The sequence below is a fragment of the Amblyomma maculatum genome, chromosome 1 (assembly GCF_055883805.1).
Source record: "Amblyomma maculatum isolate TAMU_Amacu chromosome 1, ASM5588380v1, whole genome shotgun sequence".
Lineage (NCBI taxonomy): Eukaryota > Metazoa > Arthropoda > Arachnida > Ixodida > Ixodidae > Amblyomma > Amblyomma maculatum.
This window is the reverse complement of record NC_139344.1, coordinates 267590337-267612215: the sequence shown is the minus strand read 5'-3', so window position 1 is coordinate 267612215 and position 21879 is coordinate 267590337. Positions and strand designations below refer to the sequence as shown.

The 21879-nt window shown below is 51.6% G+C and overlaps 1 protein-coding gene across 6 annotated transcripts in view; it reads right to left on the bottom strand.

Moving 5' to 3' along the window:
• The window catches only part of LOC146206484 (uncharacterized), a 252153-nt gene that overhangs the window by 85292 nt on the left and 144982 nt on the right, over window positions 1–21879 (bottom strand). For all 6 annotated transcript variants that reach the window (XM_084591193.1, XM_084591194.1, XM_084591197.1 and 3 more), the window contains exons 3-5: window positions 14228–14344; window positions 6749–6955; window positions 3630–3714 (exon numbers count right to left, since the gene is read on the bottom strand). In XM_084591193.1, coding sequence (XP_084447319.1) covers window positions 3630–3714; window positions 6749–6955; window positions 14228–14344 — 409 coding nt within the window. The remainder of the gene's footprint in view (window positions 1–3629; window positions 3715–6748; window positions 6956–14227; window positions 14345–21879) is intronic.

Below are 21879 nucleotides of genomic sequence, written 5' to 3'. Positions count from 1 at the left end.
CGATCACACAGACAAACCTGAAACTCGTTTTCTTTTCGGCCGCCAAGCAAGCAGGTGAGCCGGAAGAACGCGCCGAGACGCACCGCGGCGTTAGCCCACGAAAAAAAAACAGAGCGGAAAAGAAGAACCACGAACTCGCCATATATATATATATATATATATATATATATATATATATATATATATATATATATATATATATATATATCGAAAAGAATGCTCTCCATTACAGCCGCCCCTGCGCCGAATTTCTCCCGACAACACTCCAAGCGGGGCAGCCACGGGGACAAAGAATGCATGAAAAGAGGCAAAAGAAAAGAAAAAGAAAAGAAAAGGAAAAGAAAAAGCGAACAGCACCGTCGCCAAGAAGCTTCAACGAGAAAAACCTGCTCAGTATGGAACAGTCAACCGAGAAGTGCCGAGAGCGCCGGCAGTTGGAGACGCGACGGGCGAACGAGGGAGAGGAGAAGCCCCGCTTACCATGCAGCTCGCCAGGCACCTTACTTATCTGTAGATTTATCACGCAGTTTTGTTCGTTGCTGCATGCGCCACTGCCACCGTGGCGCCCGGTCATGTCCCCCCCCCCCCCCCTTCATTCCTCGCTCTTTTTTTTTTTTTTTCTGTGTAGACTCGCACCCCCTCCTCCCCCCCCCCCCCCTCTCTTCTTATCCCTCGTCCACATTTCTTTCTTCTTTTCACGACCAGGTCGCTTCCCCTCCGTTCCATTTCGTCTTTCACGTCGTCATCATTCGCGTTGCAGGCTTTTGCTTGTTTTCAATGGCCGCCGCTCCCCGCTCGCCGGAGCTCCAGCGCAGGAAATAGCTGAAGGCGCTCGCCCTTTGCGCCTCCGTCACCACCACTCCTCCCTTGTCGGTTCTTTCCCGGCTCTTAGGAATGCACAGAAAAATGAAGAAACGATGTCCCTCTTTCACTTTTACGTCCGCTCGCCCCCTCTATCCGAAGGATTAAAGGATACACCCTCTATTCTACCAACTTCCCCTCCACCGTCGACTAAGCTCGGTGGTAGGAAGCAAAACCAAATTTCGAATCCACGGCCAGGTCTGTGTACGTGGCCTGAAGGAAGGAAATGAAAGGAAAACCGAAGGGTTCAAACCTGTCCTTGCCCTCCACTATTCCCCATGACAGCAGGGCTGCTGCTAGCGAAAACCAACTGGCGACTTTGTTTTATTGCACAAGCGACACCAAATAAAAATGCAGGTTGGGTGGGGTTTGAAGTTGGAGCTTCCTAACAAGCACCTTGTCTACTATTTACATTCTTTCCCCGACCCCCACACCATGCATGTTTTTTTTTTTTTTTTCTTCGACCGGCCTTTGTCTGCGCGCTGCGGACGTACAGCGTCCTCCCCGTGCTGATCCGTGCGGTGGGCGAAATCGCCCCCTATCCAAAGTGAAAGAGAGCAGGAGGGCGGGAGGGAAGACGGCAGCCCCAGGGAGAAGTGGCAGCAGCGGAACCACTTCTGAACAGCTCGCTGGAGACGTCAAAGGTCACTTCAAGGTCATCACAGTGGCTGACAAGCAGCTCTTTCCTGGGCACCTCGAGGATCACACAGGGCTACGCGCATTCGTGTTTCGGATCTAGCGGTGCCAACCGAATAAAAAAAAATAGAGGGAGGGACCGAAAGACCAGCGATGACAAATGGAATCAAGGATCTGTAATAGTTGTATCTCCACGAGTAAAGTGGTTGATTCCCCTTCCCAAGCCGCTTAAAACCCGACCGAAAGTGATAAAGATGTGACTGTTTTGCTAGGGATTTAATATAGTACCTAAATTAGACCCTACATAATAATAAAAAAAAAATCTGTCAAGCGAGCCCACCACTATAGTACAAGACGATCTCACGGGGAATACGCTATCTGCTTGATATGATTTGATTGATTTTTACTTGTCTTGATGCGGTACATATTAAGCATCTGAATGAATTTCTACAGAAGGAGGCCCTAAGGTTCGGTTTACAGTTTAACAACCCAAAGCGACTCAGGCTATGAGAGATTCCAAAGAAGCAGGAGAAAGTCACTGCTTGCAATGCAAGTCGGCATCGCAGTGTAGTAGCGCACCGCCGCGCTGTGACGCTTTAAAATTCGACGCGTTACAAGATATTTCATCAGCGTTTTATCGTACTTCATGCTGTTTAGTGTTAGAAACGGGATATAGCGTGATTGCACTCCCGCTGACCGAACGACGAGGCGGCGGTAACAGAGCAACGCTGAAAACGCGTCTCTCTGTCGCTGAGCCCCGTCGCTCCGTGCGACAACGACAGGCGTTGGCGTCGCGCGACGGATCGCTAGGGGCTGTCGCCTCGTGCGGTTACCGCTTTACCGTGCGCTGGCATCGCACAGCACACAGCTTTTCACCTTCATCGAAAAGCGGCCGCGTCTCAGCAGCAGAGCGGCCTAACCACTGGGCCACAGCGGCGGAGCATACGCAACCTGCTTTTATAGCGCTGCCTGGCGAACTCGGGAGAAACACAATGGTTCTGTAATATGAGGATCCTTGTTCCGCAGATTTCTCAACAATGTCTCTAGAGTCACCTCTTTGTGCTGACGCTACACCGATTTGTAATTCACCACGCTGTTATGACGAGAAAGTATTACCGAAGTGATCCCTACTGTCTCCATTTCACGCTCGTCTCTCTAGTTTAACCAGTAGCGATTTTGCAGTACACGGTTAGCCCGATATTTTGGCCAAAGTAGCACTAACAAAAAAGGTTAGACCAATTGCAACTATACTAACCCAATAACTAAGCGGCGAATTTCTCAAAGGAGACTCTCCGCAATTATTGGCATCGGTCTAAGCAAGGTGGTTGACTGCGGCGTCATGATAATAGGCCAAACCTTGAAGGCCTCCCAGATATGAAATTGAACGCATCTCCCTCCTCTCGCAAGCAAAACACGACACGAATTGTCCGGCTGTACCCGGCAGTCTCCCCCACACACACACACACAGTGAGAAGCCACTGGCACTCTCTTTGTACGACCAACTAACTTGATGTGGCATCACGGGAGGGAACCATGCTGAACCAAACAGAGAAGAGGCTCCGATCCCCGTCCTAGATGGGGTGCCAGTAATTAAGATGGCTCGCGCGCGGCTGCAGGCGGGGCTCGTGTTTCATTACCGAAATTGCGCGTCGCACCCGCAGTGCGCACGCCCGAATGCGCCGCCACGCAACGCCAGCTGCTGCTCTGGGGGCACAGCAGCCCATCTCTACCGGAGACGCCTCTCCTCAAGATAACAACGCTCGCTTCCCCCTCAACCGCGTAGCAGGAGGCACGAGGTACGCCAGTTGTGGCACTGCGTTCCGAGGCTGCGAAATGTCGCGTGTTTTTGTGATGCAGCTTGGGGAAATGACTGATATCAGTTTCCGTGAAAGGTCGATTGTCTTTCGGCTGCCAGAACAAGAAACATATCCTGCCAAAGCAGTAATTACATGCCTGTCCCCATGGCGCCGAGAAAGGCCTCAGGTGCGGGCCGACCGTTCCCTGCCAGGATTCAGAATAGGCTGATAAAACACTGCTGCAATTGAATGGTTCGTATGAGTAGCTCGCATTCAGATAACATCATTAGCTAGAAACAAAGGAGCTTTTCAACCCAGATAAGTGAGCACTCTTACCTCCGTCGCCAATCAGCCTCATCTGCACCAGGCAGGGGTCCTCATTGTGCTCCTCGAGCACCGTGTCATCGGTGACAGTCAGCTCCTGCACAAAAAGCCCAGAGCAGACAACAATTACCCCACGGACTGATGTTATCATTCAAAAAAGGAATATAAGCTAAGAATACCCGGTTTGTTACATAGAGGCAAATACGAAAAAAAAAATGTTCACTGTTGAGTGGTCAATGGAGTAACACTGAACGCCGCGGACAAAAACCCACAGGCCCCAACTGCTGCTTTTAAGTTGCATCCACGATCACCGAAAGATTTGTGCAGAAATCTTAGTGTTCGGGTGATTCGGCACTGTCGCATTTGTTATCCGTCAATTTGTTCTCGCAGCGTTAATATTATATTGGCGCCCGAGATCATTTGGTTTTCCCGTTATGAAATCACACCGCAGCGCTCATAATGGGGAAGTAAAGCGCGCATACTAACACCGACAGTTGTTTCGCAACACAGGGTGGCCCGCGTAACGAGAACCTGCGCCTCTCCTGACTCCAGCAGTTTCCTGCACGTGCATGTTACGAGTGCGTAGTGAGGGCCGGTGTCCTCGCCCCGCGCAAAGGCGGCTCTCGGCGTCCGTCCTGCATCATGGCCCCCTAAATCATCAAAAATCGCATCTGCTAGCACTTCTCCGTTCGCCACCGATTCTGGAGCCCATGCACAACACGAGCTGATGTCAGCCAAACAACTCCATGGTGGACCAGGCAGTTCTCTCCGAAGGTTCCAAGTGCTTATGTTTGAACGCCCTGTTGGACTGAGAATACCGGTGGAGGGCCTTCATTTAAACCATTTGCGAGGGGTTTAGCACACCGCCCGGTGCTAGCCGGGAACATGCTAGCACCGGGCATGTGCATGTACAGTCTTTGTCAAAAATATACAGCACAAGGAATTTGCTTGCTCGTTACGCATCTCCAGCGTTCGCAATCTCGTCCTCGAACTTTCAGGAGCTCCATTACGACCCACTGGATCTTTACTTCGGATAAAGATCACGCCTTTGTAACGGTGCGCAATACGGCGACGCTACAGCTCCGGAAGTGGCCGCATGCACAGTGATCAGCCGTAGAACACTGGTGCAGCACTTCGGAGACGATGAGAAGAGAGGCGGCACCAAAGCGGCCTCGTGCCGTTCTTGGCATTGAAGGCTAAAGCTACTCAGAAGGCACAAAAACAGAACTCTGGGCTAGGTCAGCAGCGTAAAAGAGTGCTCAAACGCTTGGCTACAAGTTTGTCGTCAAATGCAAACAAGCAGAATGGAAGCCTTTACCCACATCATTAACACGGCATGCTGCCATAGGCCACCAACGCGGCGCCCTATGGAGAGAAACATCAGCGCGCACACGGAATTCTGGTTTTCCCTCGGCAGGGGTTGCAGCTGTGACCCCGCTAACAACAGCATCGCGCCACTCATTGTACCGGCCGGCCTGATGAAATAACGGACGGCAGCAGTATCCTCCGATGAAATCAAGACGAAGGGCGGTCTCGTGCCAAGTGGGGCGCAGACTGCACGAAATCCGGGCAACCACCTCCACTGGGAGGTCGTTCACCCGGCTGCTGCTTTCGCCGCAGCTTTCCCGACCGTCGGGCGAACACAAAGCGGTCACAGGTGCACCGTTGTGCAGGGAATGCAATGCACCACGAAGCGCTTACAGCACGGGTTCCGCCTCTTGGACACTTGGAATCTGCGGCTTTTATGAGTTCGCGATTCACCGCGGCACACTAGACGGGCGAACTGAGACATCGCGAGGCGCGTGGGTGTGTCAGGCGACGGAAGCCAGTCGCCTCGACGGGCGGAAACGCGCATCCAAGACCCTGCAGTCGTTTTATTTATTCCCCTATCGCCGGCGGCGCGTTCTACAACGCTCGACTTATCGTCGTGCAGCCCAGGGGAGAACTGGAAATTCGAGAAAGTCAGAGAAAGCACGCTCGAAGCGTCGGTGGTTCTGCCTCGACCATTTGCCGTTCTTCCCACGACTAGCGGCACACTCAGACCGGCGGGCATTTTGCAATTGCTGCAACTCGGAACGCAGCCAAGCAGGCACAGACCGTCGTAAGCTTCTACGAGACCAGTCACGCGCGAGATGAAAGAGTGCCTTCGCGCCTGCTTTGGCGCAAACCCACTCGTGGTGTAAAGGCAAACAACCGTGGGTCCAACAACTGGGCCGACCGGAGCTCAGGCCGGACAAGCTTCGTTATGCACGTCTGCTAGTGCAACACATCAGTCCGCTGTGCAGAGGGAGCTGCACAAAAATGGACGCGTTGATGTCGACCGTTTTTTCCTGTCAACATGAACAGTTTTGGCTTGTCTACTGGCATGCTGATTTTGGAAATGTTTGTGCAAAATAACTAAAAATCGCAAGCTGAATACTTCACGTACCACACAGATGAATGCCTGCATAATTAGATTACCCACCGAGCAAGGAGTGAGAGAGAGTGGAAAACAGAGCAATGAGGCAACATCTCAGGGGCCACCCATCGCACTTTGCTCCTTGCTGATAGGTTTGCACTGAAAGTGACCTGGCGGCTGCAATGATATGTCCTACTCTACGGGGACACCTGCCAATACTCCCGTAAAACACACTTTCTGCCCGGAGCGAACACCTGCGCGGCGACCTAAAATGGAGTCTTTCACATGACGGCTGCTGTTGCTTTGCTGCTCAAATCTGAGAGGATATTCCCCGAAGGCCACGCTCCAGAAGCCGCCTAGAAATGATTCGTGAGATCTTGCGCCAGGACGGTGTATAAGCGCACCATATTCCTCCGCTGGGCCAACACTATGTCGTAGTGTGTTCAAAATACAGGCTGCTACGTTAAACGGGTGCGCAGGACCTTGTCAAAAGGGCTCTCCTACAGCACGACACCGCAAAGTGATCAAGGACGCCTCGTTAGAAGAGAGCGTGTCCTCAGTGAAACAGCACAACTTTCGCCTCCGCGTTGCGCAACGCGCGTATTGGCGCCGCGATGCCGATCGGTCGCCAGAGAGAGCGACGCGGCCCAGATGTCGGCCCTGGAGCGCTGCCAAGCCTTATCGCCATGCGACACAATCGGCGTACGTGCTAAGACTGTTCCCGCGTCCTCACCCGTGTGTTGTCGTTGTAGGAGATGATGACTGCGGTGTACCACTGGGTGGTGCCCTCGGCGCGGTAGACCTTGACGCGGTACCCGACCAACACCGACGGAGTGGTGACCAATATGCGCTGGCTGTCTTGGAATTCCACCCAGTGCTTCACCAGCCACCGGATGTCGCTGTGCTGGAGGCAGCAAGCCTCGATGTCCACGTCGTGCTCCTGCATACACAGTCGAGAGTAGGCAAAAATACAATTACGACGACAACGTGGCTTAATTCTGACTAGAGACAGCACAGTATACCGGACATGAGCCTGACCTCCGGCAAAGATACTGAGAGAGGTAAATAACAAACACTGGTCTCTTGCTAACGTATACAAACGAAGTCTGTCGGCGAACGACACGTCAGAAATAGTATAATACTAGAGGTGCTGCTTCAAAAAGAAAAAAAAAAAAAGAAAGAAAAAGCTCGTCGCGAACCTGAATGCTACACCAAACATTATGAAGCGCTTGAGAAAACAACAATGGCGAGCTTAGAGCGTTCACCTCCGTCGGCACAGCTGGCCACATCACTAGTGCAGAATTAAGAAACACGCACAAAGCCCAACCTCACTGGTAATAACGAACAGGGGCAGATAAACTGGCCTCTCGGTGTGCACGAAGGTTCCTGTCGTCCCGGCGCTACTCAAAATGCGGCGCCTGACACGGATTTAAAAGGAACCCTGGGTCCAGCTCAAGAAAATGGTGCCGCTCTGGAATTGACGGCAAGAGGGCCAAAAGGCGAACGAGCGCAAAAGTTGCACTGATCGGCAGCAATTAAACTCACACGAGGGAGTGAACGGTCAATGATGCATTCAATGGAACCAATGGTGCGCGTAATCTAGACGCAAAGCAAGTGCAAGGCGGATGCAAATGGTACCTGCAAACAGCGCCATATCAACCTCCAATCGAAGACTACTAAATAACGAGGGTGAATCGAGGGAACCCATAACTACCTCGTCTTTGAGTATGTCTACTCAAAGGAAAGGCACAATAATTAAGCAGAGTTAAAAGAGGCTGCAAGCTCCGGATTACGGGCGTACATCGAAACGAATGCCATCCCAACTCAATGAGCGCTAAACCACTGCGGCGCGTGCAGGTCTCAACAGCACATTTTTCGCCGCGGTCGCAATTAGTTTCCGCATATCTGTGTAGCCACCTGATAGCAACATGCGGGCCAAACAACAACCGTTCCCTCAAAACAGCATTGAAAACCTCCGCAGCAGCTCTCGCCGAAACCAAATCCCCCTTCGCGTGCCCAAATATCCACCAGACACAGGAATTATGCTCAACAATGGAGATAAACAACGACCGCGCTTTTCGTAACGAGTGGCCTGCCTCCTATGGCCAGGTACGTCAGAGCTGCCGGCATTGCGCGCCCCTCATCCAGCCGCTGACGCGAGTTTCGCAAGAACCGCAACGATAACACAATTCTCGGTGTTAACAGTTGGCAAGTAGAAAAGTGATATACTGCGCCATTGGCAAATACGGCATTCCTTCCGGTTCCTGAACGGGCAAGGGTCGCGCGCAAGGAAACAAAAACGGCAAAGGGAATTTCTGCTCGGCCACCCCGCGGATTCCAGACCACGGCGTTATCAAACTGGGGAATCTTCCTCCGTCAAAGACTTCTGGCGTGAAGGTTAACCACAGCTACAGTGGCTACACAACGGTGCAGTCCCCCCCTCATGTAGCTGTCGCTCTTGCCAATTGAAGACAGGCGTCCGAACGCAGGCTCGACGCACGAGGAAGCGGCGGAGAAAGAGCGAAATATCCCGCGTCGAGAAGTTAGATGCGGTAAGGGCCATGTGACCTGCCCTTGAAACGACCTCGGAGTGTTTACGAAAGCGCGGAGGCTTAAGGAGGGGGGGGGGGGGGGAGCAATCCAGATAGTGGGCAGGCGATAATCCGGCTCAAACCCTCCCGGGCCGTTAGGTTTCGGCAGACGTGAGCTGGACTTCATTAAGGAGGCCGACATCTACATCGCACCAAGAAAGATGGGGGGCCCCGATTCCATCCGTTCAGAATTATAGCACAAGAACGCAGATTCAGCTTTCGCAGCTGCGGCCAACCTTCGGGAAACCCGCGACTACTGCTATGGGCTCTGCGCAAAGGGTGGTGAGCGCCCGTCGTCGATGGTGTAGTACGCTATTAGTAGAGAGAAAGAGAGCAGGGCGTCTAGCAACCAACTATTTTCTGAACAAAAATCATCTGATAGTGCAAAAGGCGGGAAAGCATAACGGCCGATAGTTAATGACAACATACATGAATTAAAACAATTTTAATGGTGTCCGAGAGTAATTTTTGACTCCATGTTAGGGCAGTGTGGTGTCTCTGATGAAACGCTGAACACTTCACGAACAAGAAAAAGGCGGCTAAAACGGACAGGGTGCCACGCCGATTTCACGTTGGAAGCGAAACGATGCCAGATAATATTGCGAATGGACCGTTTACAGTAAACGTCCACGGTGGACCAGTGCGTCAATTTGACGCCCCGTCTTTTCCCCTGAACAGGACACATTTCTGTAGCTATCGATAATTCCGCGATTCTTCCAAGCATAGAAGATTACCCTGGCAATTCCTGGTCACTAGAAACCCCGCAGAATACACCAAGGCACATGAACTGCGCGACCCCCAGACTACGGCAGCACGGCTGAATACAGGCGTACAACACGGTTTCCACCACTTTTACTGACCAGCGGTGGCTGCAAAATGACTTACTACCGCCACATTTCGGACACCACCCTCCAGTCCGGCCAAGCCGACTTCCTGCCTCAGTAGAGGCCTCTTTGCATTACTTCTATCGTGGAAGCTGTCTGCAAAAGATACCTTAATCGTATACAAGCAAAGGTGAAAACTGTGATACTCCAGGTTGCGATAAAATTTCTGCGTGCCCTGCAAACGTTTGCAGTGAAGTCGCTGTTGCATGAGGACACGCAGCCCGCGGACGGATTACACAACATCGCACGCTGCTGTCGCCGTTGCCTCATCGCGCATTTCCGAGACGATTTTGCGGATTAAGATGCGAAGAAATTGTGCACGCTACAAGCAGAGTCTGTACGCGCATTAAGGTGACAAGGTGATCGGCGCGTTGTTTTTCCTTCCGCTTTGCATTTAATGCTCTTTATTCCGATAATCAACACACGACAACATTCCCGTAAATGTCAACAGTATGAATAATACAAAAAAAAAAGTTTGCCTTGCACTCTGAGTATGTTCGCTCTTATATATATATATATATATATATATATATATATATACACACACACACACACACACACACACACACACACACACACACACAAGAATCCGCAGGTACACAGCGTTGACGCAAGGCCTTCGATACACCACGTCTTCCGTTCGAGTAAGTCCACCAGACAAGCGGTGCAACGTCACACGGGCGAGCCTTGTTTACCTCGTTCAACGTGGCATTTCCGTCAATTTGGCGCCTAACGGAGCAGCCCAATAGCCAGGCAATAACAGGCTAGACTCAAGCAAAATGTGAGGGCGGGAAAATAAGAGTTCGAACACCCACAAGGAAACATCTGCAAGCAAACGCCACGACGCACTTGCCCAATACACTGAGCGACGGGTTATGGTCTCATGACAAAGAAAAAAAAAAAAAAACACGGCTAACAACGCTAGTCATATGCCCTTGTTCTTCTCCTGCACAACCAGCCGATCACCCACCCACTCACTCAGTATCCATGCTTCCGAAGGGCGTACCCCTTGAGCAGACGTAGTGATAAGGCCGCCGATCCCTACTCATCGGGCTATTTTTGCCAGCGGAGTTTACGCTCGTCTACGACCTGGATACGAGTCTCGGTCGCGAACGCTGGAAACGAAGCAGGCGCGATGGCAGTACGAAACCGGAGTGTTTTCATTAGGCGCCAGAAATTTCCACGGTTTCCCGAGAACGCATTCATCGGGCTGTATCTCGTCGCCGACTGAACAAGCGAAAAGGAGATAGCAAAACAGGACCGGCTCCTTCTCCCCTCTTCTGTCCTGACACTGATCGATCGCCTCCGTCTGGTGCGTTCCACATCAAAGAAAGCTCGAGCGGCCGACCGGACAGCCGCCTGGCGGCGAGGTGCACTCAGTGCAGTGTTCGGCGTGTAGACGAAACATAGCCCACAGCATCGACTTATGTTGCCCGCCAGTCGTCAGCAAGCGGGCTTGCGATGGAATTCGGCGGTTGTTTAAAACGGACTGAGGAGCCTATACGTCGTCCAACACACGCCAAGTCGCTCAGAAGCCGACAACTGCAGCTTCTGACAAGGGCCTCATCGAGCATGCCGGGCAGTCGGCCGTCACCGCCGCACGGAAAATTAAAAGGTGACGCTAAAGAAATTCTGGGAGTGTTTGCACGTTCGCGAGGAAGCGGAGAGCACGAGGCGCATCTCGGCGACCGCCCAGAAACGTGCTACCGGCGTCGAATGCCACCGCAGAAGTATTCGTTTTCTTCCCTGGAATGCGAGCGGCAAGACCAGCGCGGGAATGCGTCAGTGGCCTTGGAGGGCCCCCCTCGCACCGGACGCTGAGGTCTCCGCTGGACACGCACGCATACACCGGGGAGCATCCGGCCTCTCGAAGGCCGCATAACGAAGGCTAGCAGTGCAGTGGACCGCCCCTCTTCGCAACGCGCACGAACCGCTGGGAAATTTGAACGGATCAGCTCGACTGCTGGACCCAAGGTTCAATACTACCAGCTGTGGCGTTTCGATGGAGGCAAGAAGCCCGTGTGCTGTGCGATGCCAGTGCACGCCAAAGAACCGGTCGAAATTTCCGGAAACCTCCACTACCGCATCCCTCATAGCCTGAGTCTATTTGAGACCTTGAACCCGCGGCTATAACCGGTGAACAATGCTAACACTGCGTGTGAACCCGACACTGGCGCTAAAGGTCAACTGAAAAGAAAGACTGTCTACAGAACAAGTCCCAACAACACAAGTTCTCGCTTCGCCAAGTTTTGCTCTACGAAGCCGCAACTTGCAAGTTGTCACAGAGAACTGACCGATATCGCCTGCCACAAGCACGACATGTTTCGAGAACAAAGGGAGCAGCAAAACGCAGTCGCTAGAATATTCATGAGATCGCCTCTCATGGGACACGTGCTCAGAGAGAGGGCAGGGGCAGTCGTCCTAAGTGACCCATATCGCGGTGCCGTCATCTCCAGTAAGGGAGCACTGAGCGGATCACGCGCGCCTGGCCAGCAGGACTGTTTTCAGGAAAGGGTCTCTAAGAAGGAGTTGCTGCAACGCCAACATCGTATCCACAACGGCACCCCGTTAGCCACCGACGGCGCCGCGATTTGGAAACGCAGCCAGAAGGTCCGTCGGCCAGCGGCTGAGAGAAGGCTGTTGACGTCAAAGAAAACCTTTCCGGAAAAGTCCACAGCGGTGCTCGATCGAATCCCGGCCTCGGCGGCAGCTTTTCGGTGGAGGCGAAAAGCAAGGCGTCCGTGTGCTGTGCGATGTCAGTGCACGTTAAAGATCCCCAGGTGGTCGAAATTTCCGGAGTCCTCCACAACGGCGTCTCTCATAGCCTGAGTTGCTTTGGGACGTTAAACCCCACAAACCAACCAACCAACCAAGCAAGAGAGGTCAGAGGGAAAAAGCCACCAACCTTTTTCTACAACCTATTAAAGCGGCGGTAGCGTAAGCCTTATGTACGGATGCCTAGTGCTATCGGTACACACCGGTCTCCCAATCAGCAAAAGCGTTTTTCCCTTGATGCTACACTTGTTTGGGGGTGAATGGCTCAAGGTCATTAACCTCATATCCGGAAGAATGAACATGCAGCGCTCTTTGACGAAACCTGCTCTGGGGCACTAAAGTCAAACCAGGTGGACAAGCTTGCTGGTGCAAACAAACAAGGGATAGAAACCGAAGGGTATAAACCTCACACCTCAATCAGGATAAAGCGTCGCCGTGACCTCGCACAGGCCAGGACGAGAACACAGGAGCCCGACACCCAGGGTAACCCTGTCGACAACCGGCTGTTAATAACAGGCTGCAAACCGACTGAAATCCCATGCTCCGGTTTTAAAAACAACGAGCGGCTCAACTCGGCACTTCTGGCATCGCTTGCCAACGAACACGCACTTGAGACGACAGCCAACAACTACAGAAACAAGAGATGGTCTTCACTCTTCACCTGTCGCAGTTAGAAAATCCTTATGAGGCCTAGTCTGGACAGCCTGTGTAGTACTACACAGCAGTTACGCTGAAGGATGGATCAGTCCGGCAACCGTCGTGAAACGTATCACTGAGAGCAGTGTTGACTGCAGCGGCGAAAGTTCATTCGGGCAGCAAACAGCAGACGAGGGAAGGAGGATGCAGTTGCGCCTATACGATTAACGAGCAGCAAAAAGAATTAGGTTGTGCATCGGTGGCAATACAGGCCACAAGGAGTGCTTTGCCTCTCCAAGATCACTCATTCTGGCAAATGGCTCAGCGCCACACGTAGCCCCTACCAAGGTGACCTCGTTCAGTCGCCTCAGCCGCTCAGCCACGCGGCTGAGCGAGGTCGCCCGGACGTCACCATCGGCGGCGACAAGGGGAGCACTTGTTCAAATCATGAGCACAAGAACGGCGACTATGCAGACGCCGTTGTGGAGGGCCCCCTAGATAATGGACCGCCCGGGGGTCGACATCGCAGACCAATAGATGGACGTCTTTGTCCTTGACCTCCCGCGCTTTCATTCCACTGTGATAACGACCTTGACACTGAGGACAGAATCATGTAAATGCTGCAACACAGCAGAAATGCGTTTTAAGAACGAACGAAAGTCGGAATGGTTTAGCGAATGTGCCGCCACATCCATGACGGTGGACTCATTGGCGCCGTCTTTAGGCAAACATTTCAAGCGGAAGCGATGCTCTCGTAGTTAACATATATTGGCGATTTCGTGACAGAACGTCGTAACGAAACCGTGTCGACAACCGGCTGTTAATAACAGGCTGCAAGTAAGCTGTGCCCGACTCGGTTTTAAAAACAAGGAGCCTTCGAGTCGCGCTTTCGCAGTCCTCTTACTGCATGCGGCCTAGCAACCGCAATGCCTCTTGCGAGCAAATAAAATTAAATAGGGCGACACGCCTACCCAGCGAACGCACTTTCCACCTGCTGCAGGCTACATTCATTCACAATTACTGCGACGGGGGAGGACAGAGGGATGCCTTGATTACTACGGTGAGGGAGCATATTTTCTGCATGTTCCATCTAATGCTTATAGATGGTTTCCATATGCTTCGAGCGGAAAAGGCGAGAAACCGTGTCGAAGTAACACTAGTAACCTCAGTCAGCGAAAAACGCCGCCTGTACTCTCAGCCGAAAATGACGCTTACCGAAACAGTTACACTTTCGGCATGCTCTGGTAATCGCAGTAGACGAGCAACATTTACACACTACGCTCGACACACTGGAATAGAGCGAAAAGAAGTAAAAAGTTCACCCACCTTGTAGAACCTGAGTTCGGAGTAGTTGACGAACTTCAGGAACCGATCTGTCAGGTACTCGATGGGCTTCAACGCCTGTTGCCACACTCCAACTCGATCAATATAGCTGTTGAAGTTCTGCAGAAAGAAAAAAAAAATGAAAATAACTGAGATCAGTGGACGCAAAAAGTAAACTGTGACCAGTTTTTACGCCAAGCAATCACCGCGTCATCATCATGAAGTAGTATGTTTACGCAAGCCAGGATGACTTCCTAAGAGCAATGTCTCAAAACGAGGCAGGAAGCACCTGGCTTCCGCAAAAACATCACGTGCCACCCACTATTCGAGACTGCTGAGAGCGTCACCACCACCAGTGGAAGCAGAGAGCTCTGTATACTGCCTTGACCGGTGAAGAAAAAAAAAGAAAGAAAAGCTATTGTGATGTCGGCCATTTATGATGTATACCAGATTAAACAGAACTGCAAATTGACGAAATGAGGCGTGGTCGGCCTGCAGATGGGGAGGGGACCTCACCGGCGCGTTTCGACGCACGAGTCACGGCTGATCCATACCGCGCGTCGAAAAATGTCCAAGCAGCGCGCGCCGCTCCCGCAGACAGCGTCCGGCGGGACAGCGCCTGCAGTGGTGCCATGGCGCCCACGGCGCTGATCAATGAAAGGGTGGGGGGAGTGCCGGTCGATACTCTCCCGCAGCCAAGGAAGAGGCGAGCCAGAAACGTTGCCATGGCAGCACGCGCGGCGACCTTGAGAAACTGCTCCCGAGAGACCCAGATTAATTCCTCGTGACGCTTAGGGCCCACTCGGGGAAGAGAGCGTTGCGCACTCTCGCAGACGGAAGTGGTGCTGGTACGGGCGCGCTCCGGACACGTGGGCGCCCCCGCCTCGAAACCATTTCCGTATTCTGCAGGTATCTCCCAGCAGCGGGCAAGAACTGAGTCGGCGCCGCGAGGCAGCATTCGCCAGACGCGAATCGGCGCGGTCCCACGTCCCAAGGAAATGCAATGGGCACGAGCTGCGCTCTATTTCATACACTGGAATATCGGCACACGATCGCGTGCGCTCTAGGCGACAACAGATTGCTACTACCACACGCTCGGGACGAAAGTAGCCGCGTGGTAATGAACGCCGTCGAATGGCACGCATGTCAATTGTGGTCTTAGTTCAGTTTATACCGACTAAGGCTATGACAAATGCGGTAGTGAAGCACTCCCGAACTTTCGACCAGCTGCAGTGACATCGCTGCCACGTAACGCAGCCGCTATGGCGGGGATCGAACCCGGGTGCTGGGGACCAGCAGTCGAGCCGCCTAACTATTGAGCAACCAATCGGCGTCGACAGTAGGACTAGTGGCTAAGCGTCGTGGTCGAGAGGATGCGAATAGTGGTACCGACCGGGAGGCCGTCGCAGTAACCGTAATTTTATAGAAGAATCGTCCAATGGTCACGGCCTGCGCCATAAAACGTAAAACGGACGATTCGCCTATATTTGGTGAGTGTTTCTTCCGTATCTTGAATACAAAGCCTCCAACACTATGATGCGAGTGGTGCAACTGAAGCATCAACGACGTGAAAGCTTCACTGACCTGACCTGCTTGAATGTAGGTGTCCACCACGAAAATATACACCGCTTTCCTTTCCCCGAAACCAAAGTTCCGCTTTCACTCCTACCTGCCTTTCCTTTGCTGTAAACAAATTATAATTACAAAAATACAATCGCGGATTGAAAGGGCGGTATTACAGGGCCTATTGCAGCGCTACTACTCTCAAGCGATGCTAATATTTGAATACTGAAAACAATGCAGAACTAATGTGATTTCTATAATAACAACCGTCAACAGCATGGAATCATGGCCTCCCGAATGGGGTAAGAATGGCAGCCGTGCTTTCCGATCCTCAAACATATCAAGCGTCCGAGGAGGGGCGCCTAATGCAAGGCAGGCACTTCTAGGGGCGGAGGACAGACCAGAGCATTTGCAGCGCAAGTGCTTCCAGGAAATCGCGAAGACCAAAACCCGCCAGTTTCTTGCCACGTGACACTTATCAGAGACAAGCCGATAGAAGCGCATTAGCTTTTTAAGTGATTTGGTGTATCCAAAAATTTTATCGTAATGAATAATATTTCAGTTACTCCTTTTTCTTAACGTGTGAATTTGTTTTACATATGCGCTTTGTCATAAAGCTCATTTTTATCACAACAGCCTTTTCTTCCAGAAGCTTAGCTGTATATATGACCAACTGTACATTAAATAAAAGTGCATAAAAAACAACATGCAAGAAAAAATATCTAAAATGTACGCTACGTCACTTTTAACTGTACACGCATGCCTTTTATCTCACCGGAAAAAAAAAAAAAAACGATATTTCTTCAGCAGAAAATATTATTAACCGGAAAAAAAAAAAAAAAACACCGGAAGTTATGTTTGCAAATAAACACCGAAAAAAGTCAGCCGAATTCTTTGAAAATAAAAACCGAAAACTCCAACCCCTAAGCATAACCTACTAATTATATTCATCAGGTGCGTATTTCTTTTTATTATTTATTTATATTTTACCCACAGCGCCATTTCGCATTACAGTGGGAGGGGGGGGGAAGGTGATACATATAACATATAAATGCAGGTAAAAAAAAGAAAAATAGCAGCACAGTCATGCTCAAACTAATAAAACCAAAAGAATGACAACATTGATGCAGTACGCATGCATATAACGAATTTAGGGTATAACAAAAACTACAACTGCAGTAGCCTATCCAATAAAAATGTATTAAAAAACAAACAAAACACTAACGCAGTCCACACGCATATAGAAAAGTGTAGATCATAAAAACTTTAAATGCATATTTTACGCAAGTATACTGCGCAAGGATGGCGACATACTGGAATACACAATGACACACACGCACACATAAAAAAAACGAGGCCGCAGCGAACAGATAACGATACAGTATCTAACAATGAAATGACGTGACTTGGCTCAAAGCAGAATAAAAAGATTCCTTTGATGAGATAGTCGTAACAGCTGCCGGCAAACGGTTCCATTGACGACTGGCATTCGCAAGAAAACAGTCGCTGTATGCTGCCGTCCTGCACTCATACTCACGTACCTTTTGATTGCGAATACGTAATATGGTTCGAATATGTATGCTTCGAGTGGAATTCCAATGTGGGAGTAGTAAATGTTGTGGAAGAGTTTGAGCCTCAGTTTAGTTCTCCGCTGTTTTAACGATTCCCAGACGAGCACGTTCAAATTGACTTGCCAAGTACGTATCGAGCCGCCAAGGACTGAACTTTCTCAAGTTTCTCTTTATCACCTATGGTAGGAGGATCCCACACCGTGCTAGCATACTCCAACACTGACCGTACGTAAGTTTTGTAAACGAGTTCTTTGGTAGCTTGCGGGTAGGAACGAGTGTTTCGACGGAGAAATCCCAAAGATTTGCAGGCCTTTCCAACTACATAATCAACGTGACGATGCCAACAAAGCGAGAGACACTGCGATCTAAATGAAATAAATCGGGCAAGTGCCCCTGTCCCCAGCATGAGTGTCCCGGAAATGGAGATAAGTGGCAGCAACCCCTTATCAACAACATACTGCCATTGCAGTAATTGTGAAATACTGATCAAGCTGTTACTCCATGCCTGTGTCTCAACGTAAGTTGCACCATGACGCCTGGTCTACAGGTTATCTGAAGTACTAAACTACACGTAGCTTCCGTAGTAGTCCAGGCTTGCTGCGGTTGTAAAGTGCAATGCTTGCCGTGTCACCGTCGCAATTGAAGCGGGACGAATTGAACTTATGGGGCCGCAGACTGACTATCTTAACCGGCGAGTCGCGATACTGCTGAAACTGTCAACACCACGGTGCTGTTTTTACTCAGAGGAATTTACGTAAGCACACGTGCAAGAAGTTGTGACCCTAAAAATAAATCATTGCTGAGCAGCTGCTTGGGAGCACTGTCGATATGATTTCTATATATACACATGCCGACGCAGGACATAAGAATTGGGAGACACACTCGCTTACGCCACGTTTGCGTACAGCACTACAGTTCAAAAAACGATGTTTAGTGCGTGCTCAGGAAGCCAAAACCGATGCTTCGTACAATCTTCGTCACAAGGAAGTTGTATGCCAGCCCGGCGACTAAGCCTGGGAGTGGCGGCAAACGAGACTGCAAGTTTATATACATGAGCCCATACAAGTAACTGCGCTAACTATGCGACGCAAACGGCCAAGTCTCGAAGCAGTGTTGCCAGAGTGATGAAACCTTACCACGCCCGTAGGGGTTTCACGGGCCCGGCACGAAAGAAACTCGCGGAGTTCATGCAGTATCCTGCAGCATCGAGACGACGCCAAATTTCGTCGAGGAGGGGCAAGCTGGCCCAAACATGCAGACCCGATAATGGCCTTCGCCCGAGCTCCTGTTCTGCTAGCCAGTAAGGCTTTATCAAGCTTGCGGCATGTACACTGCTTAAAGGCATACCCCGTCACCTCAAGACGGAGGAGGTGCGGCCTCAAGGCGGACAGCCCGAAAAACAGCCACACAGCAAAGCTGTAGCAAATATGAACCATATAACACTGCATGTTCACGGGAACAAAACATACGTGGAACGCGTTCAACCAGGTCGGTTGGTTTGTGGAGTTTAACGTCCCAAAGCGACTCGGGCTATGAGAGACGCCGTAGTGGAGGACTGCGGAAATTTCGACCACCTGGGGTTCTTTAACGTGCACTGACATCGCACACCGCACGGACGCCTTGCTTTTCGCCTCCATCGAAAAGCGGCCGCCGAGGGCGGGATTCGATCCCGCGTCCTTGGGAACAGTAGTCGACCGCCGTAACCACTGCGCCACCCCGGCGGGGTGGAACGCGTTCAACCAGACGTGGGTGAAATGTACGCATCCCGAACGGGCGCGCGCATGGAAGTTGGCATCAAAAGCACAGTGCATGGCACTGTGACAATTTAACAGGCGAAGTGTTAGGCTGCAGCGCAACGGTAAAACACGCTTAATTGGTTTGGTTTCGTTTATGAAGTTAACGTCCCAAAGCTACTCAGGCTATGAGAGGCGCCGTAGTGGAGGGCTCCGAAAATGTCGACCGGCTGGGGTTCTTTAAAGTGCACTGACATCACACAGCACACGGGCGTCTTGCTTTGCTCGGGACGAACAATGGGTTGAAAAAGATGCGGAAGGCATCTTGGTAGACAAGGTAGAAAGGCGATCTAAACCTCGCTTTGCCCTACAGAGGAGGGTTTTACTAAACAGCCAATGATCTCAAGCGATGATCTCAGTGAAGGGAGGTCGGACTTCGTTTTAAGCTAGAGGGCATTTCGATCCGTGGTCGATGGAGACTCGATGAAACGCGCAAGAAAGAGACGTAGTAGCCCTTTCTCCCAAGAAGCTTGCGACATAGCCAGGGGTGAAGCAACTGTGCGCTCTTTGCACACATCTCTTCGTGGAAAGGCAGGCACCTTGAGCCCAAAACGCCTACGACCTGGGTCGCTTCCAAGCTAGTCTGGAAAGGCCTGCTACTCACTGCCTCTGCCCTCAGTAGTGCAAGGGCGCTGGTAAAGGGCAGTTGCGGCCCAATTCTGAAGAGAGCGCGAAGATATTTCGGCATACGCCAAAGAAGCCCGCGTGCCTAACAACTCCCACAGCAGGAAGCCTCTTGCAAATGTGGCCCCTGACCAAAACCACGCCCTCCTCCTACATCTCACGCTCGAAAGCAAAGAATGGCCGGCCCCGATTAATCACGGCCGTCTGCGACGACTATTTTCTGTCGGCGTCACGCAACGGCCGCTCGAGCGTGAGACCCCCTGTGCATCAGGGGAATCATTTTGAGATGCCTTTGTGCGAGGAGGCGAACGCTTTATGGAGACATGCCTCGCGGAGCGTGCATCCTGTGCCGGGTCGGCACCGCTCGCACCTGGCTTCGTGTCATGAAAGCGCCATCAAGGCGGGAACAGGTGCGCACTGACGACGATGTCACTGGCGACCAGCCTCAACTACGGGCCTCGGTAACGCACTCGCGTACGTGAGCTGCCGACGTTCGCGTAAGCCAAACATCTCAAGGCAACAACACAGTGCTCGCGCGTTACGTTTTCCGCCAAGTTCAACGAACACCAAAGGTTTTGTTTACGCGCTACACATCATCGCCGGGGAGGACAATACGTGATTCGGATCGTTCATGCGACGTCGCGTTTTCCTGTTACATGAAAACGATTTCGAAATGAATTCTACACCGTGAGACAAGGCTGTAAAGACACGTAGGAACCAACGCCTCACTGTGGCGCGAAGTGTTTAGTGCGCAATATACTGGCACGACCACAAGAGTCAATGGAAGTCGAAGGACCTTCCGAGGCAAATCATCATGCAATGAAAGAAGCTCAACAGTGCGAACCGCTGCAACTGCCGCTTCTATTTCACTTGTCTGTGGATTTTATTCCAGGTTACGATGCAGCAACGAAAACGGAACGAAAACAGCGAACCAACAAGCAGCTGCGAAAAAATACCAGCTGAAAGCACAAACAGGCTAGTAAAAACATCAGCGAAAGAACTCCAGAAGCAAAAGTGAACGGAAACTTGTGAAAAACCAAAAGGGAAACCGTGTTTTCTATGAGAGCGTGCAGCCCAACGAAGGAGGGCGGCCCTTCTTTGTGGATTATGTCTCAGTTGTGCGCAGTGAAGAAACGAATACCATGAGCTGCGACGGTGGCAATCCAGGCTCCGTCAAGGGGACACCGAATTTGCTGCACTGCCCTACACTGTGGACGAATAATTTACAGCATTGAGAGCGCACAGGACTGATGTTATACAATATATACATTTTTTTCGTTGCTCTCAAAATAAAAAATGCCCCCTTTGTAGCGGACTTTGCTCGCCGGGCGCGGATAACACGTTGAAAGAGTAGGGCCGATGACACGCCGATGAGTCACGCAGCAAAAGTGTTTGCACAGACAGATGCGACGGCCCCAAAACAAAGTGACGGCGCAGGCACCGGCTCCGCTCGAGCAGGCCAGTGGGCACAGAGGGTGGCGGCGCCGAAGTGGGTCAGGCCCGGCGGCCAAACCGGTTGACGGCGGGCGTCACTGGGCAATTCAAAGGCCATCAGGACACGCCGCGCGCAGTGCACACAAAGACGGCGAAGGCCGCCTGGCTGTGGAGGCCAGGGACCTCCCGACGGCGCCACCGGCCCTTCACGCGCCGCTGCAGACGCAGCATAAAAATATGGCGGCCGACGGACGCCAGGTGCGCGTTGCTTCAAAGAGAGCGTGCGGCCGAGAGGCGAACCGCCGAAAGTGCACTCCACCTGGGAGAAAGCCTCGCGTCGGAGCTACGAAGAGCAGTGTCTTGCCCACAGCAATGCCACGGCAACGAGAAGCTGGCATGCACATGAACAGAGCGGTATTCTACCTAGTAAGTGCGAAAAATGAACCTTCCACCGCTCTGGGCTTCGCGTACACAAAATGAGGGCAAGAAAAGGACAGCACGTAGGTCGGGTTTTATTTGGCACGCAATTTGATCTCGAGGAGTTCACCGCAGACAGGCCAGCGCCCGTATATAATGGCGCAATGCATATACCTATCCAAAATAATTTTGCATTCAAAAGCAGCGCCGCGTATTGATTCTGACCACTGGGAGCAACTCGCACCAGATAAAC